Source organism: Alligator mississippiensis, chromosome 1 (genome assembly GCF_030867095.1).
Source record: "Alligator mississippiensis isolate rAllMis1 chromosome 1, rAllMis1, whole genome shotgun sequence".
NCBI classification, from domain to species: domain Eukaryota; kingdom Metazoa; phylum Chordata; order Crocodylia; family Alligatoridae; genus Alligator; species Alligator mississippiensis.
The window spans coordinates 335,505,509-335,532,496 of record NC_081824.1 but is presented as its reverse complement, the minus strand read 5'-3'; the positions used below and the strand labels follow the sequence as shown (position 1 = coordinate 335,532,496).

General features: G+C 44.3%; 1 protein-coding gene across 4 annotated transcripts in view; it reads left to right on the top strand.

Annotated features, from left to right (window-relative positions):
• Positions 1 to 1,159: 1,159 nt before the first annotated feature.
• Positions 1,160 to 26,988, top strand: part of LOC102566532 (CD99 molecule (Xg blood group)) — a 47,302-nt gene continuing 21,473 nt past the window's right edge. Inside the window, exons 1-5 of one of the 4 annotated variants that reach the window (XM_019485420.2) lie at positions 1,160 to 1,306; positions 22,143 to 22,184; positions 23,273 to 23,323; positions 24,948 to 24,980; positions 25,387 to 25,431. In XM_019485420.2, the coding sequence (XP_019340965.1) occupies positions 1,246 to 1,306; positions 22,143 to 22,184; positions 23,273 to 23,323; positions 24,948 to 24,980; positions 25,387 to 25,431 (232 nt within the window). In that variant the 5' untranslated portion in view covers positions 1,160 to 1,245. The remainder of the gene's footprint in view (positions 1,307 to 22,142; positions 22,185 to 23,272; positions 23,324 to 24,947; positions 24,981 to 25,386; positions 25,432 to 26,988) is intronic. The other 3 variants (XM_014600398.3, XM_019485421.2, XM_019485423.2) reach the window with 3 other exon arrangements.

The window sequence follows — 26,988 nt, the reverse complement described above, 5'->3', positions numbered from 1 at the left end:
GGCGACGGCCTGAACAGGCAAAGACGCCTCCAACCTGCTGGAGATAAGCTCCCCGATAACTGGTGTATTTGATTAACCGGCACCCCCCTATTCCCCATGGAGGCCAGATAACAGAGCTTTTACTGTACAATGTGGAGAGCTAGATCCTGTAACACGGCCCATCAGTGTCTTGTGGGGCTCTGTAAACTGTCTTCCTCTGTAAGGGGATGGGTATTAAGCACCCATTTCCCCAAATGATGTATGTCAGATATCAGTTAAACCTTTAATACTGTGCAATAGCTGGAAGAGCAGGCAGAGTCAAAAGCCAAAGTATCTTGTAGCAAATATAGAACAGTTTGCACTGAAACGTCCATTGAGGAAAAAATGGGCGACTCTGACCCTCTACCCGGACCTCTGAAGCATATTTTGACAATGTTTTCTAGAAGCAGGACATTGGCTGCCCCGGGTCACTTGCTTTTCCTGTGGCAGGGTAGGTAGGGTGTTTGGTCTGTGTTGGGTAGGGGTTGAGAGCAGCTTAGGCAGAGTTTAGCTGATGGTTTGGCTAGGGCTGATCCTGCCTCAGGCAGAGGTTAGACTAGATCCACATTTGCAACCCAAAAGCAGGCTACCAGAATACACGAAAGAGACTCGAACAGACTGTAAAAAATGGGTTGACAAAACTTTTTAAAAAATATGGATTCTCCTTTTAAAGGAGAAAAAATGTGGGAAACGGTGGCTTTTCCCTTGCAGGCTGGCAGCACTCCAGCCTGCTGGGGCTGCTTGGGCCCCCCACACACACCGGGCGTGAGAGGCACAGGGTTGGGACTGGCCATCTTAGGGTTGTGTTTTTTTTTGTGCCAGGACCCATTTGGGGAAAAAGAAAAGTTGAGAACCACTGGACTAAATGACCTCTGCAGGTCCCTAGAGACCTCGGGAACTCTAAACCCCCACCCCACCCGCCCCTGTCCCCCCAGCAGGCTTGCAGAGCTGATTAGAGGAGCACCGCGCCCCGCAGGCAGCGCCCAGCCAACCACGCGCCCCGCCCTGGGCGCGGCTCCTCAGCAGCCAGCTAAACTGGGGACCGGGGTGGGGCGGGAGGGAAAGGTGCGGCCGCGGCTCTCATTGGGTGCCCGCGCTCTGCCGCCCTCGGGATTGGCTGCTTGCTTTTGGGAGGCCGGGCGTGCTCCCCTCAGCGCTCCCCCGGGCGGTGAGTGCGGGACGGGGCTGGCGGATCAGCGCGCGGGACACCTACCTCCCCAGCGGATCATGCAGCGGCGCCGGCTCGCCCTGCTGGCCTTCTTGGCTTGCCTCCTGCTCGCAGCCCGCGGTAAGGCGCCGGGTGCCCGCGGGGTGTGCCCCCGGAAAACAGGGGGGATTGCTGCGGGGCCATCGGGGAGCACCGGCGGGGCCGGCCGGGAGAGCCCCGTTGCTGAGCGGCATGGAAATCCTGGCGGCGGAGGCAGGGAGCGGCCCTTGACATGTGGATCTGCTGGTTTTGGCACCCCCGGGGCAGCGGGGCGTTGTCCCCTTATGCAACACCAGGAGTGGGCGGGGAGGGGGAGCCTTTGCTGCCCTCCTACCCCTGCGGGAACATCTGGGCAGGTGGCAGTGCTCCACCTCTGCACAGCTGGCTGCGCCCAGGCCCCCTCTGAGCCCGGGCACTCGCTTGCTCTCCACCCTACCCCCTCCATGCCACTGCCTCTGCAAGAGGGGGAATCCTCTGGAGCAGCTCAGCTGCACTTCCATCTTGTGGGGGGGGAAAGGAAAAAGTAAGGGCCTAGGAAAGGAGCGGTGGAGGGGGCTAGCCCAGTGGTTCTTAACCTTTTTGGACCCGGACCAATTTTGTAAGCAGCAGTGGCCAGTTCTAACCCAGTGCCCCTCGCTCTTGACCCACTGCTCTCAGGCCCCAGCCCCCAGTGCGTGGGGCAGGGGGTGGGCCCCAAGCAGCCCCTGGCAGGCTGGAGCTGTGCCAGCCCATGAGGGAAAAGCCACAAGGGTTTCCCTTGTTTTTTTTTCTTTTAAAGTTTTTTTTTTTTTTTAACTTGAAAAATTAATTTTTTAAAAGTTTGTCAATCCGTTTTTAAGTTTGTTTGCAACCTTTTTAGATATTCTTGTGGCCCACTTTTGGGTCGTAACCCACGGGCTGAGAAACGCTGATCTAGTCCAGCTGCCTGCTCATGGTGGGATCATCCCTGTCCAGCAGTGGTGGGAGAAATATTATTTGTGGGGGCTGAGGTGCGGGAGTGGTGCAGGGTGCTGTGTGGCTGCCGCTCCCTCCCACAGGGCCATTTCAGGGCTGGCCTGTGGCTGAGGTGCTGGGCGTGGTCTTGCAATGGTGGAGCGTGGTGGTGGTGGTGCTGGAGCAGTGGAGCCATCTTTGGGGGGCTAAGCCCCATTAGCCCTGGCCTTATGCTGCCTATGTCCCTGTTTACTCCATCCCAGCTAAGTGTCTCCCCTGCTCTTGAAAATGGCCAAAGATGGGAATGCCACCACTTCTCTCGGTCGTGTGACTTCAAACTCCAGACAGTACTTACTCATCGGAAAGGCAGTGTTGACCAAGTTGGTTTTATTAGGGAGAACTCCTGCATAGATATGTGTCATCATGGTGGTGGTTGCCCACCAATGTTCATGTATTTTGGGAGTAGCATTTTTTTGTTTTCTTTCAGCTGTTTTGGCCATGTCTCTTTCACCGAATGCTTTGTTTAGGGAATGGGTCTTGTGCCAGGATTTTAGCGGACTTTCTCCAAAGGATGTAATGTAACTTGTGTGTGTGTCAGCTTTTTTGGCCATGTTTCTTCCACTAACCACTTGATTTAGAGAATGGATCACATGTCAAGATTTTAGCTGGGTTTCTCCAAAGGATATAATGCAGTGTGTGTGTGAGAGATTTGTTAGGAAGAGATTGAGGTGGCTTGTAGGAATGCATAAAAAGCAGTAGAATATAATGCAACGTCTGTGTGATATTTTTTTTATGCAGCCCTTCCTGGCAAAGGCTTGTAGGAAGAGATCGAGGTGGCTTGTAGGAAGAGATGAATACGTTAATCAAGTTGAATAAAACATAAAACAAACTCCCTAAACAACATCTGATTAAATGTCTGTCCAAATAGGAAGGCCTTACTGTGCCTCCAGAAATATTTAAAATATTTATACAGGAAGAAGCAATTTTAAATTCTAATGGCTAGAATTCAAGATATGTGATGCAAACTGACACTTTCTTCACTTCCTTGGGTCAAGTGCAGGTTAATCTTTGTCGTGCTTCTAAGAAGCCTGTTGGATATTCTATGTTCAAGTCTTTCCTGCTGAATATGTAGCAAAAAATCACTTGTTGCAGGTTGTCTGATATCACATCAAGAAAAAGTGTGTATTCTCTGTAGAACAATAGTAGTAATTTAGACTGAGGCTGAATTCTTGTCAGATTGTCATATAGGCTTGAGTTCAAGCCTAGTCTTTATTGCTGTCTTGACTGAAATACCTGGTGCAGGTCAACTAAGTTATGGCTCTCCAATTTCTGGTTGGCCAGGGGCCCTAAACCCCTTCCTCCCCAGCCATTTGATCTGCTGATCTCATGCTGTGCCACACATGGGCCATGCACAGGCACTCACCCATGGCACTGTGCAGCACCTATCGCCTGCAGTACACTGTGCTAGCACCTTTTCACACTGTGCCATCATGCTCTTTCCTGCCCCCCCCTTGTCATGAACACTTCCTGCTGCATTGTGTCACTGTACCCTGCATTGCTGAGTGTCCTCCCTTGTCCCTCCTCCAGCTGCAGGCTCCCTTGATTACCCTGCCCTCACGGGTGGGGGCAGAAAGTGGAAGCTGGAGGGAGAGGGATCAGAGAGACTGTCAGTGATCTGCTGCAGCTATGTGGGGGAGTGATACCTGGGCCAGGAGCCCAAGGGCTTCATAAAGCCTGTGGGCTGTCAGTTGGACAGCTGTAATCTAAACCAAGCAAAGGACATTCTTTTTTTTACTTATGGTTTAGATGCACCCCACATTCTTGATAAGGTTACTGCAAGGTTATAATGTAAGGTTATAGGCTACTCTGTCAAAATTAAGTAGTGATTTTTTGGAGTGCTTACCTTGAGACGTGAAAGCTGAGGAACCTCCAAGTCACTTGTTGTCTTTGAAACCTGAACTTCAACTTTTATCAACAGTTCTTATGCTTGTAAGCAAGAGGCTGCAATGTGAGAGCATATGAGAGCTTGGGGCGGGGATAGTGCCTGTAGTCCCTCAGGAAAAATGTATCCAAACTGTTTATACAGATGTTTTGAAATGAATGATGTCCACACAGGCCTCTGATTCATGGGAGGAAGAGTGTTTGAGGGTTCCTCAAAGCATAATCAGAAATGCCCTAGAGCAGTGGTTTTCTACCTGTGGTCTACAGATTGTGTTCCCCTGGGGATCTGCTGGCTATGTCTAAAGAGGACAGTGGTCAACGGTCATGGATCGCTGCCCACAAAAGGGGACAATGATCAGTGCAAATTATGTGAATCCCCACACTTCCTGTTCAAAGGGCTCCACACCTCCGTTTGAAATTTCCAAAGGGGTCCACAAATGAAAAAAAAAAAAAAGTGAAAACCATTGCCCTAGAGAGAGAGGAGGATTTCATAACAGATCTGTTCAAGCAGGTTAAGTGATCTAAATAGCAGTCCCCTTCATTTGGCTTTTTGCCTGGGGATTCATAATATGAACCAAATGCATGAGATTTAAAATCTAAAATCCAGTCTGTGTCCCTCCCAGTTGCACCCACAAGTAATACTTAGCTCACAAATAACCATGCAGGTGTACCCTAATTGGTCTTTTTTTATATATAAAAAAATTAAAAGATAAATCAATTAGTTATTCAGTGTATACTAATGGTATAAAAGATGTAACTGTTCTGTCACACTTTGGATGTGTTAACCTCGGTTTACTTCTCTTTTGTCAGCGGGTGTAATTACCAGTGACAGTGGTAACTGATTTAAAGGCTCTCTACTTATATTCACTATACTCGCTATAATATTGTGTTCAGCAAGCCAAACTGTTTAGGGTTGGGTCCTTGCCAAACCAACCACTTACAACAGTACCTCCAGGCACCTGGCATGGGGTTCAGATAGTGATTTTAGTCATAGACTTAAGCACCTGAAGTCTGGCATTTTTTTGCATCATCACTAAATAAGATTTTATTGGTTCAGAGTTTAATGGGCACATACAAAGAAACAACACCCTTCACTGTACTAGTAAACAGACAAAAAAGTTAGTAACTTAACAGGTAACTAAGTCCACATATTAATTGGTTTCCATACTTCTCACATCTTGCACCATTAAGATCTTTGCCAGTTATTCAGCAGAGGTCTTTTCCCCAAAAGGGAATGTTTGTGCAGGATTTGGTGTAAAAACACTCCACCCACCAGATGTTTTGGGTGTTTTTGTTTGCTTGATTTTTTTTTTTTTTAATTTTAAGTTCACTTTTAATCCTTCTCTGCTGAGTAATACAGTTCTAGTTTAGCTAAAAAGTAACTCTTTGTCCCGTCATGTTGCCTTTTTTTGTCAAATAAATCTTACTTATTAATTTAAATGCCAACTTGAAGCCTTTTAGAAAAAAAACCAAAAACATTCTAGTATTTATTAATCACATTAGGGTGAACTAGTAGATTTTCATCAATTAAAAAAAAAAATTATGTATAGCTTATCTTTTCTTATTGGTCCTTGCTTTTCAGCTTTTAAATTAGATCACACAAGGCATTTTTTTTAAAGTTCTGTCTCAGATATGAAAATTTTAATTGAAGCTGGGACAGTCTTGTGAAGAGTTCCTGTTTTGATGAATGGAAAGTTTAGGATGAGAAATCTTTTTTAGCTAATATATTTCTAACCTTTCTGTACACTGGAGGACTAAAGAAGCCTCAGGCCTACTATAAATCTCTTGGGAGTGCTGTGGTTTAGTAGCTATGCTTATTAGGGCTGTGTAAAACTTTGGGTGCTGATTCAATTCAGAAGAGATTTGGCCCGATTTGGCGGCCAAATCTCCAAATCCGAATCTAATCGGGAGACCGATTTAAAAAAAAAAAAAGGTCCGAATAGGTTCAAAGCTCTCTGAATCAATTTGGCCTCCATGCCGGTAAGTAGGGGGTGGGGGGACTGGAGAAGAGGGGAGGCTAGAATGCATGGGGGGACCTCTGCCAGGCTCCATCCCCTGCCTACTTCCCCAGCCCTCCTGAGTGTCTCCGGACCCCTGGCTGCTCTCCCAGTGCCCCTATGGCTGCCCCTTTAAAAAAAAAAAAAAGAAAAGAAAAGAAAAAGCCCTGCATTCTATGGACGCTGCAGTAGCCATTGGGACTTCTGGGGTCTTGTGGCAGAGCCCCCCACGCAGTGGGGGGCAGTGGGAATTGCCCCCCTGCCTGGCAGCAGCCAGTGAGTATGGGGCTTTTTTTTTTTTTTAAAGAGCCAGAAGCTGGGACTGGGTGGGGCAGCTATTGACGGGGATGAGGGAGTCGGCAAGTGATGGGGCCTGTTTGAGTCAGAGATCCGGCCGATTCAGCAGTGGCCAAATCTCTGAATCAGATTTGACCGGATCAGTTCGGGACAGTGATTCGAATCACCGAATCAAATCACTGTCCCCTAAATCAGCCAAATCCAAATCCAAAGTGAATATGACTCAGGCTTGCAAAGGGACCTTTGGGAGTGGAGTCGCTCATTGTCTTTGAGTTTCTGAGAATGTTCAAAGGTTTAAGTTACATCAGAGCTACTGGACAGATAGGAGGAGGGATTGGGGATGCTGTGTCAACTTAGTGATTGTGATATATTTAAGGAGCATCTACAAGTGATTGACAGTGCATTCTAGCAGTTCAGTGTAACTTTTGATTGCTTTAATTGGAATACAGTTCAAATCTTGGGGTGGGTTTATGTAAGGTATGCTGAAAAACGGTAATGATGGAGGGAAGTACTGGGGCAAAGTCTGACAGTTGGGATAGTATCCGAGCTCTGCCATCCCCTTGTTCAGCAGAGGCAAACCTTTTGGGCAGGTGTGCCATATCAGCCATGCACACTTCCCCAGGGCAACTCTGATCCCCTTCCCCTGCTCAATCTGCTGCTCTGCTTTCTGCTTCCTGGCCTATCTGCTGTTGTGTTGCTTGAATCCTGCCTGTCTGCTACACAGCGGTTGATCATGCCTGCCCTAGTTGCTGCCTGTAAATTCATGCCTTCCTGCTTTGACCACCTCCTGCAATTTTCTTGCTCAAATTATTTTGCTTACTGTTTTCTTTTCTCTCTCTCTCTCTTTTTTAATTAATTAAACTTTTATGTTGCACGCAACGGCCAGTTGCAAAGGATGAATCACTAGAATATAAAGCCACATCTCTAGTTTACAAAAAAAAAGATGGAAGGGGTAAAACTTTCTTGTAAGGGTGGGTGTGTCAGAGTCCCAGTTAAATGAAGAGTTAGTTATAAATTTAGCTGAAAATACAACTTGCATTAAACCTCTAATTTGTGAGCAGTGCAGTTACTCTTACTTCAGGGAAATGAAGATTCAGTCACTATTGCGTCCACTGCTGTAAGAATTCTTGAGGGAGTGGGGGAAGCGGTTATAATTCTCACAGGCTGCGACTGAACTGAAAATCCTTCTTGAAGTAATTTGAAATGGCAACTTCTGGTAAATATCCAAAATGTTTCATTATATCTGGGAGCACGTAACATTTCCAACTAGACTGTCACAGGCATGCTCCAGGATTTTTTGGATATGGAGGATGTGTTATCCTTTGCCTTAAAGAGCACATGAAAGGTGGAAGACCGGGATGCAACCTGTGTGTCACTTGCATTAAATTCCTGCTGTCCTGCCCACAATTTAGTCCTCTTTTCCTTTGCATGTTTAATTTCAATTTTCATGTTCCAATGTTTTCAGGTCTGTCCCCTTTACATTTGTAGTTATGGTTATTGTATCTTAATAAAAAAGAAAATGAGAGAACCTTCAGGAGGAATTTTGAGTTCTGAAAGGGCAGGAGCTATATGAACCCATTAAGGCAGAGGTGTCAGACATGGCCCGTGGTCTGTCCTGTGGCCTGTGGAGCCCCATAACCCATTCCCTGATGCTGCCCCGTTGACCCACATGCTGTGCCACAGTGGACCCATGATACATATGACGCCTGAGGCTGGGTCCCAGGCTGCACTTCCCATGGCGCTCACTGGGTCCAGGTCCTGGATTGACCCTGCGAGGATGCCACATGCATTGGATCAGGCATGTGGGCATGAGCTCTGTGAGCCTGACCTGGTCAGTGGACTGGCCCCATGGCACTCATCCAGCTCATGGAGCCAGATGGGTTTGACACCCCTCTGTTGAGGGAAGAAGTCCCAATTCCCTCCTGTGATGGATCATGGTAAAAGCAGCATGCTTGCTGAGATGCTAGCTCTATAGTTAGGCCTATGCAGAGTACAACTAGAATTGGGGCAATATCACATGTTCACTTGCAGGGGTTGCAGATCATTTAAATATTATGACTTATTAAAGTTAGTATTTGTTAGGAATAGATCCATGTTCATGCCAGGACATGCACTAGTTGTGCTCTGCTGCTAGAGAGGCTGCTGAGCTAGCATCTCGGCATGCCTTGCTGGAGAGTCATTACTCTCTTTCCCCTCTCCCCCTTCTGCTGTCACATACACTTCCTTAGTAGCAATGCCTCTTCCTCCTACCAGTCTGGCATGGCATCACATGGCCAGTCCATCTCTGACCAAATGACACCCTCTGGGATCACAGAGTCTGCTGAAACTGTTGGAACTGCAGAGCTGTGAGATGCAAAGACAAGATGTATTAACTGATAAATTTTATCTTCAGATCATATCTGAAAGGGAACAACCATGCAATGCTATGAAGGTGCTTATGTGCTGAACTGCTTGATTGTGCTCACTTTTTAACTGTACTCACTGTGTTAAGTTGAACGTGGGACGAGGCAGCAGTCACCATGGAACAGTTTACTGACATGTAATTGATGAGCAGAATTAATTTTTTAATTTTTTATTTTCTCCAATTAAAAAAAATCCCCAATATTCTGTTAATCCCCAAATCCACATTTTTTCCATGATTTAAATGAAACACTACTAATATATAGGGGCCCTTGGGTCTCTCCACAGGTCCATAATTGTGGCAGCCTAAATTGCTGCCTCTCTGGAAGCTGCAGTAATTATCACTGCTGTCTCTCCCTGACTGCCAAATTTCCTGACCTGTGGGGAGCCCTGCAAGCTGGAAGATATGCCAGCCTGGCTGCTGTTGCCCTGTGCTTGGAGACAGTGGCTGAATAAGCCCCTCTTGCCAGCAGGGAGCTGTCTCCCAGCACAGGGCAGCAGTGGCTGGGCTGGGCAGACCCATCTGCAGTACAAGTGGCCCCTCTGTGCTTGAAGCAAGCCCCGTCCTGGCAGCAACAGGCTTATTCAGCTGCTGGCCACGGGGTCTGCCAGGCTGGGCCGCAGCTGAAGCTTAGTGGGGAATAATGGGGGGCTGAATAAGCCACCTCAGTGGCTTTCCCTGGCACAGAACGAACAGTGGGGGCTGGTCCCACCCCTCCTGGCAGCTGGAGTGGTGAGTAGTGAGTGCCCAACAGGCAGGAGCCCATCACGACTTCCCAGTGGGGCTGCGCTATGGGGCTGGCGGAGCAGTTGTGGAGTGTGGCGGCGCTGCTGAGGCTTGCAGGGCTGTGGCCCCAGGCCCCCGCACTGCCACGTGCAGCCCAAGCCCGCATTGCAGCCCCTCACCAGGAAGGAGCTCGCTCTCCCCCACAGTGTGAGAGGGGCTGTTGCACCCAGGAAGGGCTCTGCCCCTCCTGCTGCTGTGACAGGGAGGGCATAGCCAGGAAGGGCCCTGTGGGTAGGCAGGGATGGGGTTATTCCTCTGGCCGCCAGCAGATGGGATGGCCTAGGGCCCATTCCAGGCAGGGAGCCACCCAGCTGCCAGTGGGGTAGAGGGGAAACTAACTCTCTTCCCTGGCCCGCTCTGCCTTGGGCCATGGTTCCCCCTTGCTGCAGCAGTGAGGGGGAAGTGCGGGCAGATCCAGGGCTGGGGTCCCTGCTGGTGGCACAGGGAAGGGGAATTAAACCCCTCTCTAGCCAGTTCAGCCTGGGTTGGCCTTGCCCCACCAGCACAACTTCCCTGCAGGTGAGGGCTGGCTCTAGCACCCCCTGTGCCTGGCCTGAGCACCTGCTGGCATTGTCTCAGTCCAGACAGTATGTTTGTCCTGTTACAAACTGGTTTGCCCAGGCAGGTTAGAGTAACCTGTAATGGTTGAATCAGTTCAGGCTCTGGCTTTTTGAAAGTCTGTTCCTAGTCTTAAAATTTGAACTGGCTGTTTTGTGAACCTGAAATTACAGAAAAGAGTATCCTTCTCATTCACACTTACACAAAAATGCTTGATTGGGTGTGTTTGAATTTGCAAAACCTCTTTAATATGCTGTCAAGTATGGGTGAAGGCAATACGCTGGTTTACTATAGATGGGGCGTATTACGCTCTCTACTGTGTCACGAGTTGACTTGTTCTTTAGGTAAAAGTAACAAATCTTATATAGGCAATTCCAACTGAACTTTTTATATAATGCTATTGACGGAGGTAAAATAAGAAGCTACTTTGCAATGACTTGTTAACCTACAAATATCAGAAAACATGAAAAATCTCTGGTGTATTTTGAAGTCACCTTTACAGCTCCTCCAAGTAATGAATATCTCAATTTGCTCTGCATGTATTGTTTGTATTATAAGCAATTACTTTTAATTAAATTCTATTTTCTGTAGAAAGGAAATTTTAGATGCAGCGCTGATTCCATTTTAGGGGCTCTGAGTTTGTTACGCTATGCAGAGGCAATCCAAACTAGTTGTTTATCCTGATAAAATGAGGCTTAATTGCACAGATTTATTGGTAAGTTTATTGTTGAGGTTTTTGTTGTTTCGTGTTACTAGCTTAAATAGCTCAATTTCTTGTTCTTTCTTTTTTCCTGCTCTGTAATCTAATATATTCTCTTCTGAATGTTTAATAGTAAAGATGTACTAAATTTGAAATGTGTTTTGATCTTTATAGAACACTTTGTGTAGCTTCTTCAAGATAGTACATCTGCGTTTGTATCCTGTTCAGATTTTTGTGGTTCTAAAAATTAGATTTTTATGTTTTTTAAATGGTTTTCTTTTCTTATCACTGTATGAAATCCATGCAAATGACAACTGAATATTTATGAATACTTATGTAACTTCAGTTGTTTTTGTAGTGTGCTATCAAATGTAAAATAAGCAAGCTGAAAATAAATATTTAAATGTTTCAGCTATAGAAATGGATGTTTGTGGACTTTTATTATATTTCTGAATTGCATATCTGCATTTTTATAACTGAACCAAACATTTGGACAGTTGGCTGTAATCTTTCTATTATACTACTTAATAGCTGACTTATTAAGTGTTGTTTAAATTGCAGCTCTCCCAATCCATTAAGTCTGGGACTTGTAGCAGAACTTACAGCGCAGTGAAAAAAATGTTTGTATTTAGCTGCTAAAAGTTAAACAAACTGAAGGATTGTGTACAAGTTCAATAACATATCTGGTGATAAAACAGAATGCAAAATTATTTGGTGATAGGCCCAGCTCTGAAAAGTTGTTTGCATTGTAAATTGTTCCCTCTCAGGATCAGGCCTGAGAGACTGGAGGCAGAATGTTTTGTTTTGGTTTTCTATGGTGAGGAATGTGCCCCCACAGGTAGTTGGGTTTTGTTGTCTTTGATAGATTCTGGTGTTCCGTTTGTGGGGGTACTGGAGATAGTTGGCAGGTTTTGTGTTTTGAGCTGTAGGAAGTTGGTTTCAGTTCTGGTGATGAGGTTAGGTGCTTGTTTGAATGTACAAACCACTTTTCAGATCTGGGCCTATGAACTGCGCTTCATCAGCCTCCTAGGTAGTAGGTACAGAAACTTATGGACTCAATATACACAGTGGAATTCTGGCACACTGCAATCTGCCAGACATCAGGCACCTCTACACTTTTACCTGTACTGCTTCATCCCCCTTTTCCCCCCTACCCCCCACCCCAGTCTGTTTCTCACCCCCTGATGCCTCCATTTCCATTTTCACTGACTGGCTTTCTTGCCTGCATTGCGGGCCAGGCCAGCCTCTGGCTTCTTTACTACTCCTTCCATCCAGGACCAACTGCAGGTACTTCCTCCGCATGACAAAGGGGTTTTCAACCGTAAAGCTTCCAAAGATACAATTTTTAAGTACTCCTTTTTTTCATAATACACATATAGACATAAAAAACACAAGATAAGCCATCACACACCATGAGTAACATCATCTGTCCAACACAACACAACATCTTTATTTCTTGCTGTCAATTTCTTCATAAAACAATAGGCTCTGTGACAGTTCCGTTTGGGTACCTTTGATGCTGCTACTGATGTTACTTGTGTTGAGCCAGCTAAGTTATTTTAGGTGTTGTCACATAAAGTGGTGGACTGGACATGAGTCTGTAGGGGAGGAGGAGGCCTCACTGGGGCACACCGCCGTGTTGTGCAGAGGCCCGAGCGCCAGGAAGGGCGCACTTTAACACACACACAGTGTCACCCACCCACATCACAAGTTTTGCCTGTCAGCAGCTTGAGGTGCAGGGCCCCAGAAGACAGAATCCTCCAGCGAGACAAACACACAGCTGGCAGGCTTCATGGCCTCGGCAGGGGCCACCACCCTTGCAGTTTTCAGCCCGCTGCGCCTTCACACACGCAGGGTCATCTATGTCACGAGTTTTGCCTGTCAGCAGCTTGAGGTGCAGTTCCCCCCAAACCCCTGCACCTATCTTCTTGAAACTTGGCAGGCTTTGTGGCCTCACCAGGGGCTACCACCCCTGCAGTTTTCACCACCCTGTGGTTTAACACTTACATGTGACATTAGTTTTGCTTTAAAAAATTTGGGGTGCAGTTCCCCCAAACCCTTGTACCTATCATCTTGAAACGTGACAGGCTTCATGCCCTCAGCAGAGGCTACCACCCCTAAAGTTTCACCCAAATCAGAGACAAAACAACAAAGTTATAGATATTTCGTTGATTTCCCATTATACCCTGTGGCCAGATCTCTAAGGTGGCTCTGAAGCTTCAGAGCCACTTTGGACGGATTGAAGCGGCAAACCGATCCGGAGCTCCAGATCATATTGCTGACATCCGAAGCGGCCGGATCCAAAGCCAGATCGAATACCTGCCTACTCGCACAGGCCTACTAGATTCCCCTCCCCCCTGGAACCCAACAGTGAGCTTATGTTTGGTCTGGGGTAACATAACTCAGAATGCTTTGCAAAAATCATTCAGAATTACAGCTGGGAGATGGACTTCTGTCTGCACTCTAAACAATTGTCTGTTTACATCTTTTGTGGTATTCACACTTTGTTACGGTTTTGTTAATTCTTTAATAAAGGACTAAGTGTTAATATTAAGACTCAATGCTACAATTCAAGAACCCAAAATGCTTTTGAAAATGGTGACACTTGTACCTGGATGCATTTTCTTTGGTATGAGACTCCTACCTTTGGTTATCTTTAAAATCTCTTGCTCTACAGTTTCCTGAGAAACTTTTTTTCTGCTTGTGATTCATCTGAATCTTTGTACTGGACTGATGGCTTGGTTGTTTTAGACACTTTGATTGTCTGGAGCAGAAAGCAGGGAAAAAACTATCCCTAAAACTGACAAACTTCTGATTGTCTTGTAAAAGCAGAAAGCATCAGTGAACAGTGTCATGAAACAGGATTCAGATGACTTAGCCTTGATAAGCATGGAGGTGACAATGAATTGATTTTGACAGCTTGTCCATTGTGAAGGCGATATTTGGAGAAAAAAGGATTCTATATGGTAAGCATAAATGTTCTCATAAGTGTCTAACTGGTGAAGAAATCCTAACTGGGGCCCGGCCAAGTCAGTTTTTAATCACAAGCTTGTAAGATTTGTGAGAACGCAACATGCTAACTTCTTAGCAGAATAAACTTTGAAGGTGGAGGATATCAGACCTCCAGGTAGCTGAGGGCAGTGATGGAAGATAACATAAAGACTGATCTAGAATACATAGGCAAAGATGTGATTAAGGTGGAAGGAGACTAGGCAAGACAGAAGAGATGCAAGGCTGTAGTTAAGGCAGTTATAGGCCCTTGAGGCCTATGAGACCAGAGGTGGAGTTGTAAATAACATAAATACTGCCAATTTGGATTTAAATGTCTCCTGGGCAGGCAAAATGAAAGATGCATATTATGGACAGTTAGACTTCCAGATGCCAAGATTCGGGCTTCCAGAGTGAGCCCCAGCGTGTTGGTGCAAAAATCAGAATACAAATATTTCCAAAGAGCTTGAATGTTTGTACAGTTATTGAACTAAACCATATGTGCTTATGTTGGCATCTTGCGCTTGCAGATGCATATGTACTTGCGCATAAAAGAAGAGCAAGACCTGTAGCACCTTTTTGGAAAATATGCTCCTAAAGGCTTTCTTCAGTTGGTCACCCAGTTCAGTGGGTGAATAAAACATTTGCTTTGGAAATGTTATGATTGTGGCCAGTGCTCAAGTGATGTGACAACAAGTGCGGTGTACAGTGCTGTCAAACCTAAACCTTCAAAAAATCATGATTGGATTAAAAGACATGAAACTTATTTTCTCTTAAAACTAGTGCTCTTTCTTTGCCTTCTAGTTACTGAACTTCTGTGGAATACTTGCTTTATTTTCAAACTTTTCTGTGAAGGAATGGGGGATAGAATTCTTTTAATAAAATTAAAAAAAAAAGCTGAAATTCTTTGTCTCTTGATGCAAGTAGCTGGAACTTTAAGTAGCTGGAAATATCACAAGCCGATGAAACTGAAGGTAATATCTTTCATTATCATAGTATCTTATTTTAGTAACATCCCTGAGGCAGAGTAAAACCACTACCCTTACTTGACAGGTGAGGAATCTGAGACAGGCTAAGGGTCAGATCCTATTCCACCTATTAGACACTTAACTGGGATTAAGCACCTAAGTGTGATCCTATTGTACCCTGCTCAAGGCCTTTGATTAACAAGAAAATAATAAACATACTTTTGTAGCTTTTGTCAGATACTTCTGTATTTTAGCCTTAAGGCTAAGTCACACAAAGCAATGGGCAGGTAGATAAGCTGTTTTTCAGGGACTTGAGCAGAGGTGGAATAAAATCACACCTTGGTATCTTAAAGTTTTTTTGGTGCCTAACAGGTCAAAGAGGATTGGGCCCGCGGTGACTTGCCTCTGGTAATGCACATTATTTATGTCAGAGAAGGGAATTCAACCCAAGTTACCCAAATACCTTGTTAGTGACCTAACCACTAGATAAAATCATCATGTGTTATAGTGGGAATATATGAGCTCTATTAGAAGGAAATCTGGTGTGTTGGGAGGAGTAACTTTCCCAGGAATGTGGCAGATATTTCACTCCTTTGTAAGGCGCTTTGGGCTGAGTACTCTAAGGTGCTTCTGAATTCTCTAAGTTGGGGAGTCAAATATACGGCCCATGAAAGATGGGCCATCTGGCCTGTGGGGTGTTTCAGTCGAATCTGGTGCCATAGTGGTGTCAGCATAGCCAGCACCCATGGAGTTAAATTTACCATTACCCAGGCTCCCTTTTTCCCCAGTGCTGATTTTATGGTTTTTGGTCACTACTGGAGACCAAATTTGACAGCAGTTGGTGGGGAAGAGCAGTAGCATTAATTAATCCTTCGGGTGCTGCCCGTATCAGCACAGCAGCTCAGACAGAGAAAGCAGCTCGCAAACTGATTTTGCTTTGACACACCCATTTAAGGCAGTGGTCCTCAACCTTTTTAGACCGCGGACTGGCAAACCGCGGATTGGAAGTGACTGGTTTCCTGTGGACTGGCAGCCAACCCTTTTTTTTTTTTTTTTATACTCGGTATAAAAGTGGACTGGCTGCCAGTCCTCACTATCCCGAGCACTTCTGGTCCATGGTTTGCCGGTCCACGATCACTTCCGGTCTGGCAGCCAACCCTTCATAGCTCAGCACTGGGCTACGGCCTGGGGGTTGGGAATCTCTGGTTTAAGGGAATGGTTGTAGCCATTTGAGACATGCAGTACTTGGTCACTAACCTGATTGAGCATTGTGGACCTGATTGGACTGTGGTACTGATTTAAAGTTTAGTCATTGGTTCTGGGGCCATGGATCAAATGAATGCCTTCCAGAGGTCCCTCAGACTTGTTGTTACTATGAGTTAGAGCTGGCTCTTGTTTCAGGATAATAACTATCAAGAGCCTTACTATTAATGTTGAGTGGCTCATGCCAAATCCTATGAACTCTTCTGTACCCTACTCTTTTGTATCCTGTGATGCTTATCTACTGAATCAAAACACTCCACCTTTTGTCCTTTATTCCTAAACTGAAGGCTCCCCATAAATCCAGACAAGAACTTGTTTTTTTGGCTTTTGTTCCTGTTGCACTTCTATGAATAGACTTGCTCAGGCACAAAATGTGTCCCAGTTCCTAGCTTCTTTATCCAGTTTTGATGCACATTGCTGTAGATCTGAATTTAAATTATCATTTGCAATTGTACCCTAAAATCCTGTATGTCACAGCTGGCATGCTAATACATGAGTTCAATCCATAGGAGAAAGGTAGAATTTTGAATAGGAAGTCACTTCTTTTGTACATTTTTACTTCTGCTTAGAGATGTCTATTCTGATGCTGAGGTTTAGGAATTCAGAGAATGACAGGAAAAATATTTTTTCTTTTACTCTGCAAAATATCTCACTGCTAGCATGAAAAGGGTGTCTAGGAATAATTCTTTATGCATAAATATAAAGGCCCACCAGAGACTTCTGCATATGAACAAGTAATCTTAAGAGCGGATAACTTTTTTTTTTTTTAAATGAATGATTTAAATGCATTAAAAAAAACTATTTGAAACTGAAAATAGTGTAATCCATTAAAGTAATATCCAGCTAATGTATATTTACTGCCAGAATTTAGAGAGTCAAAACTGTTTGTGGCAATCATTTGAGCACATAACCAGAGTTTAATAAAATAACATAACATAGGAGCATGCTTTGCTCCTGGGGAAAGTATACTTTCTTCATTTCAGACAAGGTTCTTTGGGTGAATCTGATGTCTTTTATTAGACCAACTTAAATAGTTGGAAAACAATTATTAAGCAAGCTTTCTGGTTCAAAAACCCTTCGTCAGGTTAAGGAAGTTTCAGCAGTTGGTATGTGTTTCCATTTCCAGTTAATTTGTTGTATTCTTTGCAAGGGCTACTGGTTGCATTGTTGACATTATCTGGAAATAAATATAAAACTATATTGTTTGTTAACACACCTTTCTTATTGGTACAAAAAAGGTGTAGTCATGAATCAGCATGCTTTAATGATTGCTCTTTTTTTTCCTCAGGAAATTTTAATTTTGCTTTTCATTTGCATTCTTTATTTTCCTGAGGAAAATAAAGAGTGCAAATGGAAAGCAAGATAAGTTGTGGGTTTTTTTTTGTTTGTTTTTTGGGTTTTTTTTACTGTAAGGTACATACAGAAGGGCTCCATGCACGTCTTAGTGCTGTAATTTAGAGCATTTTTTATAGCACTATAAAGTTGTTGTGCTCTTAAACGTGATAGAAGTGCAGTGTTGGGGGGGGGGGAGGGGATGGGACTCTAAGCCTCCCTTTCCAGGCTAGGAGGCAGGGGTGCTCTGCAACCTCCTGGGACTTCTCCACTGACCAGAATACAGAAGTTATTTAAGGTGCTGTAGGTTGCTAAAGTGCTGTAAAATACAGCGCTTCAAATTTTAAGACCTCATTTAACAAGGGTTCACTTAAAGCACTGTACCCATTTTTAAAGTGTTGTAAAGTCATGGCAATAAATGCACTTTAAATGGGGAAAAAAGTAACTTTTATACATAGTTGTCAGTATAGATTGACTTAAATTAAAGTGCTGTAAGTTGAGTATGTCATTCTTAACTGTGCTAGTGAAAGTTTTGTCATATTCACTAATGTGTTTCTGATTGGAAACATTGGGTGATGGAACATGGGTTCTACCAGCATGTTGAAAATAATCTGGGGGCGAATAGTCTGTCTGTATCACTTGGATTTGCAATCTCTTGAGCCAGGGGCAGTCTTCGTCTTGTTTGTTCAGTACCTAGCACAGTAGGTCCTGGTCCAGCTGTAGGGCTCCTTGATGTTACCACAAAGCTAGCAATAGAAACTAAACTGTACCCAGACAAAATTGTTTTTTAATAAGTGAAGTCTTAAAGAGGAACTAAACCTGGAAACTGCAGGACTGGACTTCAGCTCTGAAGACTTGCTGGTATGTTTCTGCAGAGCTAATTTTAAACTGCTGCTTGGCAATGTGAGTAAACATTGTGTCATGTTTTGCCTGCTCCAGAGGAACAGTGCCCACACAACTCTGCCCAAAATGACATGACTAGTGCAGTTGCAAGTTTTCTTTTCCTCCCAGAGTGATTCATCCTGACGTTATGGTTACTCCCTTCAAAAGCTTCAAGAAAGCAATTTTTGCAGAGGTGTATGGACAACAAAAAAGCTCTTACTTTTTCATAGACTGTGTTACTAAGTTGGTTTTTTTTTTCCTTCTCTTGGTGGCTAGTGCCATTAACTATTTTGGAAAATAATACTACTAGAATGTGAAATGAGCAGTAGATGGCTTTTGTTTAATGGATTTCTCTATACTGAGTGGGCAAACAATTGAGCTGGAAAAAGTGAGCCCAGAAGAGCTGGTTCTAGGCCTAAATTTCAAATAATCAAATTGCAGTGCATTTTAAACTATTTGTGCAACGTATTCCAAAGTATTTTGCCCGTGTGCAATTCTGCCCATCGTGACACTAGCCTCATCATAGTTTGGGTGGTGAATAGTTCCAGCTCTCTCATTTTTATTTCCATGGCAGGAGAAAGAACCAGAATAGTGAAGGGGTGTTTAAAAAAATTTACAGAATTGGATACCTGCTCAGGGACAGTCCTCTGTTTTCTTTCAGTCCACTGTCATTCAAAGAGCTTCTCTGAGTCACTCAAACCAATTTCCATTTGAATAGCTTCTTCACCCCCTTCAAATGCCCTTTGGCTCTTCAGCTCTTCAGTATTTTATTAGGTCAGAAATGGCCGTTCCCTAGACATTATGTACCTAACTTTTTTCTGTTTGAAACAAGTTGTTTCAGTTGCTAGAGATAATCAGGGTTTCAAAGCATATAGTTGTTGCATCATTTCTTTTAGATTTGTGCTTTAGTTAGTGCTTGACAGCTTCTGTGGATTTTTTGTGATGGTGAAAGCCACAAGAAAGTCTCCTAGTCTTGAAGTAAATTTCACGCGTGCTGTTCGTGGACAGAGATCACTGGTGTGTCTTGCATCTGAGCAGCTGATTGGAATATCCTTAAGCTAGACAAAGAATATGTCCTCTAAGGTTATGCCAGTGGATATTTGCGTTTAACCCTTACTCTACAAACTCTACTCAGTCTCCCTCCGAATTTCTCTAGGATGAAAGATTTTAGCTTTATTAGAATTTGGAGTCTTGGCTCAGAATTGGTGCAGTGTATTGACCAAAATTTTCAAGAACTCCTCTTCACCTGTCCTTGGAGTCAGATTTCATTTTTCATTTTCAGAAGAACTTAATATCTTGGCTGTCCCTAGGGGTAGGCGAGTGGGGTGGCTGCCCTGGGCCCCAGGCTTTGGGGGGCCCCGCAGACAGTGCCGTACAGGACCTGCAGCGGCTGCCGCATTACGGCCATTTCCTTCCCCCCCCCCCACCCCCCTCCTGCTTTGCAGTCCAGCCACTCGCCATCTCCACCCCTGGCCCCACACAGCCTGATATGCCCTGGGCCCTGCACATCCCTAGGGATGGCTCTGTTGGCCATACAGCTCTTGAAAAACCTGACCCTAAAATGCGCTGCATCAAAACACTGCTCAGTAACTTTAGTCAGTGCAGCATGAATTTGCCTGCTTCATTATGCAGCACTGCTCAGGAGTATGATGCATCTGGGCCCAGCAATCTCTTGAAGATTTCCAGGGTAGGTGATTGCACGCATCTGGAGGGAGCTTATTCCAAAGTTTGGATACCCTGACTATGAAGAAGTTTTTCCTAATGTTGAGCCTGAATTGGTCTTCCAGGAGCTTGTGGCCATTACTCCTGACTTTTCCCCTCAGATGCCCTGGTGAACAATTGCTCACTGAGCCCTTGATGTACTCCCCTAGTGTAGCAGTAAGGTGCTACCAGGTCCCCTCTCACCTTTTACTGAGGCTGAAGAATCTTGGATCCCTCAGCCTTTTCTTGTATGGCTTGCCTTTTAAGACTGAACACACAGGTGGCTCTTTGGACTCTCTCAAGCTTGTCCACATCCATGTTGAAGTGCGGAGTCTAGAACTGGATGCAGTAGTCTAGCTGCGGTCTCATCAGTGCTGAGTAGAGTGGAAGAATCACCTCCTTGGTTTTGCTGGAGATGCATCAATTGATGCATGACAGAGTATTATTTGCCCTGCTGGCTACAGTGTTGCACTGCCAGCTCATATTCATACTGTGGTCTATTATTACCCCCAGGTCCCTTTCACTCGTGGTGCTAGTCAGTTTGGTCCTGCCAGGCGTGTAGGTGTGTTGGGGATTGCTCGTCCCAAGGTGGAGCACTTTACATTTCTCAGCGTTGAATTTCATCAAGTTCCGATTCACCCAACTTGCTAGCCTGTCTAGGTCCACCTGTAACTGTAGCCTATCTTCAAGAGTGACCGCGCTTCCCCATAACTTGGTGTCGTCCGCAATCTTGTCACCTTTTTGTTTTATCTTATCTTGCCTTTTTTTCTTTCTGTATAGTGGTTTCAGTTTAATCTAGTAATTGTACCTTTTTGAATAAGAAGGTTGTGCATACCTTATCTGAATCCTCTTTGGGTTGTCCTGTACCACAGACAAGGAAGAACCTTTTACTGCTGTATCTATCAGTGCCGTTAAATTTTGAAATGATCAGTCCTTGTTCATTTTCTCTAGTCGTGTTCTGAGGGGAAACTTAGATATCTTGCTGTTCGGTGTATGCATGTTTTCTGTATGTGGGTAGTAGTTTGTCTCTGGCTGCCTGGCTAATCAATAGAATTATTAGTCCTGAGACCTGTTGCTTTTTTTAAGGAATGTTGGTATGGAACGATGCAGTAGTGTTGTGATACCCAAGCTGTCTCTGAATGCTCCAGACTGAGTAAAGGAAGGCTGATTAGCTCGTTCAAAGTTAGCTTGGGAATAGAATTCTAGGGTTGGAATGGACGTCCAGGATTATCTAATGTACATGTGTGCACTCACCTGCACCCCTTTCTTTACTGGTGGAGGTTGCGCTGTTCTTCAACCATCCCAGACAAACATGTGGAACTGGATTCTGCAAGATGGACACATCCCTACAGTCAGGAGAAATGTTCCATTTTGTATTTGTACTACTTGCCTCACTGTCCTGGGGCTCCACGCTCCTATTTATATCCTGATTTGGGCTTGCTACGCTGAGAGCAAAGGGATGCTGCTGGTCTGGGTTAGGAGTGCTAAGAGTGCTGCTTACAGCACTTCTTTTGCCAAGGGAAGAAGCCTGTTAACATTTAGCATATTATGTGGGTGCATAGTCCTTATTCATGGAAATCGGGGGTGTTGGTGGTGGGGAAATGCAGATGGTATGGCAGGGGGGAAGGGATCTTTCTAGCCCCTCCAAGTGATACACACCTTAGTTTTTGGGGAGTGCCAGTTGAGAGTCTGAATGCAGTTAAACTTTCTTGGGGGCAGTGTTATGAATGCTTACTATCCTTGGATTAGATATATCATTCAGAAGAAAAACAGTTATGCTGCTTTATTATTGGCTACATGGAGGCCTGTGGAGGAAACACTAAAGATCACAGATCAGCAGCCGTGAGTCATAGGGAAGGATGGGGAGGTATGTGTGTTACCAAAAGCAGATCACAAGTCCAACCATATTAAGATTTTTCTACAGAGGTGAATCTTAACAATGCCCTATATTTTTCAACTGTAAGCAAGTGGGAACAATTGGGGTATTTTAAGCCTTGGATGAAAAAAAGCTGTCTCTACTCCTTGCAGAAGTTCAGTACTGAAAATGCCAGTTCTGAGTTCTATATGGGGCACCCTCCTGACTTTAGACTTACATTTTAGAGTCAGAAGAGCCTCTTTCCTCATTCAGCTTTAAACTTATGCTCTTTTTTATTTGTTCTTATTTTAATAGGTGAGGGTGATGACCTTGGCTTGGATTTAGCTGATGCCCTTGGTAAGTAAGCTATTTCAGCAAGGTTACCATCTTTGTGTAATTTCTTCCCTTTGTCCCTTTCTCTTATAAAACCTTTTGTTTCTCTCAGTCCATTCAGAGCTTCTGATGAAGTGGGCCATTGCCTATGAAAGCTCATGCGCGGGGATCTGGGTTCCCATTTCCTGCACAAAAATGTGGGTTTTCTCAAAGGAGAGAGAGATGGATTTTCTCCTTTTTTAAAGGGGAAAAACACAGATTTTCTCCTTGCAGGCTAGCAGCCTTTCAGCCTGCAAGCAGCTGCTTGGGGCTGGTGGAAATGCACAGGTGGGGGGGGAGGAAGCCACCATGTGTGTGCAGTCATGCAATGGACAGCATATAGCTAGGCAGGGTAGTGGGAGCAGGCCTGGCAGCTGGATGCAGATAAGTTTTTATGGGGGGCAGAAGTTGGAGGGCCAGGGCTGGAAACTGTCCAGGGGCCTGTGGGTGCAGGAGGGGTGGTATGTGTGGAGGGGATGGGTGTGTGAGGCAGGACGGGTGCCTGCCAGTTGTGGGGGAAGGTGTTTGGGCACTGGGGCTGTGGCAGGGCAGGGGGAGGGGGAGGGGGAGAAGGTGCTTGCCCCTGCAGTGGGGGAAGGGGTCAGAGGGCCTCTGTAGGTGGTAAGGAGTTGCATGGCCGGGCTGGCAGCACTGGGGCCAGTGCCCATGTTTGCAGGGGCAGAGCAGCCAGGAGACGCTGCTTGGGGGGCAGGGAAGCTATGTCCAGGCCACCAGGCTCAGTGCTGGAGCCCCAGCCCAGGGTGGAGGGTACCACAAGCTTCCCCTCATCCTTCCAGCCTTTGCTGGGGCCGAACTCACTCTGCTGCCACCTACACAAGTCAGAGCTGCTGCAGCTGCTGTGTTCCAGCTCGGTCTGAACAGGGACAGTGTCGCCCTCCCCCCCCCAGCCCTGCTGGGAGGGAGGGGCATGGGGCTGTGGGTTGGGAATGAGGGGCACTGGCAGCACTGTGGGGGGTGGGGGGTGTGGCTTGAGGGTTCTAGGAAACTTTTTTTATAGGAAAAACACAGATGTAGTGTGTTCACAGATGTTTCAACTTTATCATCTTTTGTAGATGTGTCAACTTCAAAGCAACCTGGTATACCTACCAAAAAGCCACACTCAGGTGAGTAGTTATTTGAATTCAGCTTTTAAGACCTTGGACTATTTCAGATAATAGATTACCTTTCTGCTATTCAGACAGCATTGTTCTTTTCAAGGTAATTGGAATGGGGTTAGTATAGGTGAGTAAGATCGCTCCCCATGCTTTCTTTTTTGTTAATTGATCACCTGACCCCAGTGCTACCATGTTATTAGTTCTTTTTTAATAATTGAATGAGTTTAGTTATGTGGAGCATTTTAAAGATGCCACTGTTGTGCAAAAATGAGGAATACAAAGGGTATACACAAAGGTTAATATTACCATAACAAATGTTTATTTATGCATCGTAGCAAAATAGTTTAATTTTCTTGAATGTAAATATTTGAGATCTTAAATTTTATATTCAAAATATAAACACGACACTCTTTTCTGTCCTTTTGAGCCAGATAAACTATAGTTTCCCCTTTCACACATGTAGAATTTGGAATTGCTCTTATTTTTTTGTAGGAATAATACTTCCCTTAATCTCTTCATTCAGTAGGAGGCTTGTGTGTGGGGAAAAAAGTGTTTTTTATATTTTCAGACTTCCAAGCAATGATACGAACGTGTGGATGTTTAAATTTAGGGGCATTTTTTTCAAATTATTTAGCAATTGAGTTTTTGTACTTCTAAATTTTCCATTGCCGTGGTGAATTATATTTTACTCCATAATCTCATGAACAGACAGATACCATGAGAAGGTTGGTATGTTCCCATGGCTTTTTTGACTTAATAGTTACCTAAATGGTTGTATTTAATAGATCCATCATGTCACAAAGCCTCTCTTGTACAAATACAGACCGGGGAATGATTGACTAGTACTATATAAAAGGACTTAGGGGTTACAGTAGACCATAAAATAAATATGAACCAACAGTTGTTTGAGTTGGGGCAGGGGGGAAGGGAGGAGGGAGTGGGAGCCAACAACATACTTGAGTGTCACTTGCAAATCAAGGGAAATAATTCTTTTAGCCTGTTCAGCACTAATGAGGCCTCACCTGGAGTCCTGTGTCCAGTTTTGGGTCCTACATTTCAAGAAAGATGTGGATAAAGTAGAAAGTGTCCAGTGGAGAGAGATAACAATGATTAGAGGCCTGGGAAGCATGACTTGAGAACAAGGCTGAAAGAAGTAGGGTTTAGTCTGGAGAAGAGAGAACTGAGCGAGGATTTGATGATAATTTTTAAATACCTGAAGGGAGGGTCAGGGTTAAAGAGGATGGAGATAGACTCTTCTTTATGGCTGAAGGGATAGGGCTTGTAACAGTGGTCTCAAACTGCAGCAGAGGAAATCTAGGTTGGGGACCAGGGAGAACTTTCTCACTGTGAGAGTAAGCAGTAGAAACTTTGGCAACTTTCAAGGGCAGATTAGAAACATTTGACTGGGATGGCTTAGTTAGTTAGGGATGATACTGCCTTGAGCAGGGGGCTGGACTAGATGACCTTTTGAAGTCTCCTCTGGCCCTAATTTTCAATGTTTTTACATGGCACTACTGAAATAGGCAAACGACTTTGTGATATTCTGTTTATTTTCTTTATTTTGTTTGTTTTAGTCATGCACATTTTGTTTAACTTAAGTTTTATTTTCAAAAGTTATTCTTGGTCTTTCTAGATGATTTCTCTCTAGAGGATGCCTTGGGTGGTGGTATGTATCATTATATTTCAAAAACTATTGTTGATGTGGTCCAACATTATCTTACTGAGGACATTTAAATAGATTTGAACAAAAAATTCTTGATTGAAACAAAGGTAATTGGAATAAACATCTTAATTTTACTTCCTTTTGAGGACTAACATTAACTGCTCAGCCAACTGAAGTTCAGTTATATTATTTTAGTTAAGGAGGAAAAACAATTTACCTAGTTTAAGACTTAAGCCTTTTAGTTATAGCTAACAGACTTATTCATGGACTTAGCAGTTTGTGTGAGCAAAGCTTATTGCAGCATTGGGGTGAAACTATATCTAATATGATGACTCTGAGGCTGAGTATTCAGCTTGCTTCTCTTCTTTAAAAGCTTGTAGATTTAAACCTTTTTAATGTTTATTAATAGGTGATGAAAGTTTAAGTGATCCTGAAGGTAATGGCAATTCTGGTGGTAAGAATTCTGTTCTGAATGGTATTTGTGTCTGAATGGTATTTGTGTTTGTGCTGTTGCCATGCTGTTGATTTCTATTAACCATGCTTTTCAGAAGATTGTGGTGCCAAATTAACTTGCTACTGAAGATGCAGTGGTGACATTGTTCATGTAGAAAACATTGGCTCTTTATGGCTCTTTTCCTTCTTCAGAAAGAGCATGATGCTTGGGATCTGTTTGCAGATATGCTTGGCAGAGCCATGGCAAAGTACAGCTTCAGTAGGAGGGCTAATAATCATATAATGTAGTCATGGGTGGGGTTAGGAGGGTGCAGCCCAACCCCTCTTCAAATGCATGCGGCATGCACAGTGACTTCTCTGAGCTCACCAGATCATTGGCATACCTCCTGGTCAGAGCTGCAGCCTTGTAGGTTCCCCCTCCTCTTTAAATCTGCTGCCAAATTTGCTAGTGGGCAAGTTGGAGTGGGGATGCAGTGACAGCATTTGCCCCATATGTCCTAGAGCCACAACAAAGCAGTGATTCTGGTCAGGAGCTGCATTGACAGGCTGGTGAGCTCGGAGAGTTCAATAAGCCTGTATTGCACAAAGGTTGGGTGGGGTGTGAATCCCCTTTCCTGCTTCTCCCTTCCATGTACTTCATAAACTTGAATGCTGGCTTTTAAACTGATTAAGATGTTTGGAGAAGCAATTGGGTGATCTTTGTTTTATAAAAATTGAAAAATAAGTTACTTTGTCACAAGCCTTGTCTTTGTATCTTAGGACATGTTTATTCCATTTACCGTATTTTGAGCAAATCTGCCGTAAAGAGTACAAATGAAATCCTAGGGTTTTCTGAAAACTAAAATTCTGATAAACGCACCTGAATTTGTGTCCTGTGAAGAGATAAAACCAGTAGAAGAGAGTAACTGTATAATTTTGACCTTAAATTAGTTCCTAATTGTTTCGTTTCAGACTTGGCTTGGCTCTCTTATCCCACAGTGCCTTACAGCTGCACTGCGATAGTTTTTAATATCACAGATTAAATACTCTTCTGATGGCCCATATTCCCTATAGGCTGAAAGAGGCTGGAAAGGAATTAAGCTACTACCAAGGATGACATCCCAACTTTTCTTAATTACCATGACCAATCATGAATGTTAACCAAATACCATTCTTATTTTTCTTATAATTTTAGAGATTCAAACTTGTTGGATGGAAAACATCCACTGGAAAAGGGACTGGGAGTAATATGCCATATTTACCCAAATTCAAAAAGACTTTTTTTTTAAGATGACTCCCCAGTAATTAAATTTTTATGCATATAAAATTATAAACTGGTTATAATCTTCCATGTATATCGTCTGATTAGTGTAAGGTCATCTTAAATTCATCCCCTTCCCCACTGCTGTGGTAGGGAAAGCAGCAGTGGGAAAGGAGAGAGGCCAGACCCTCACCCCTTGTCCCTCTGCCCTTTGCCCTCCCATTACCACTTCTTCCCCCTGAGCCTGTACCTGTGTCTGCCCTCCTGCCCCGTGACCCCCACCACATGCCCCTTGCCCTCGCCATACTCTTTGTCTCT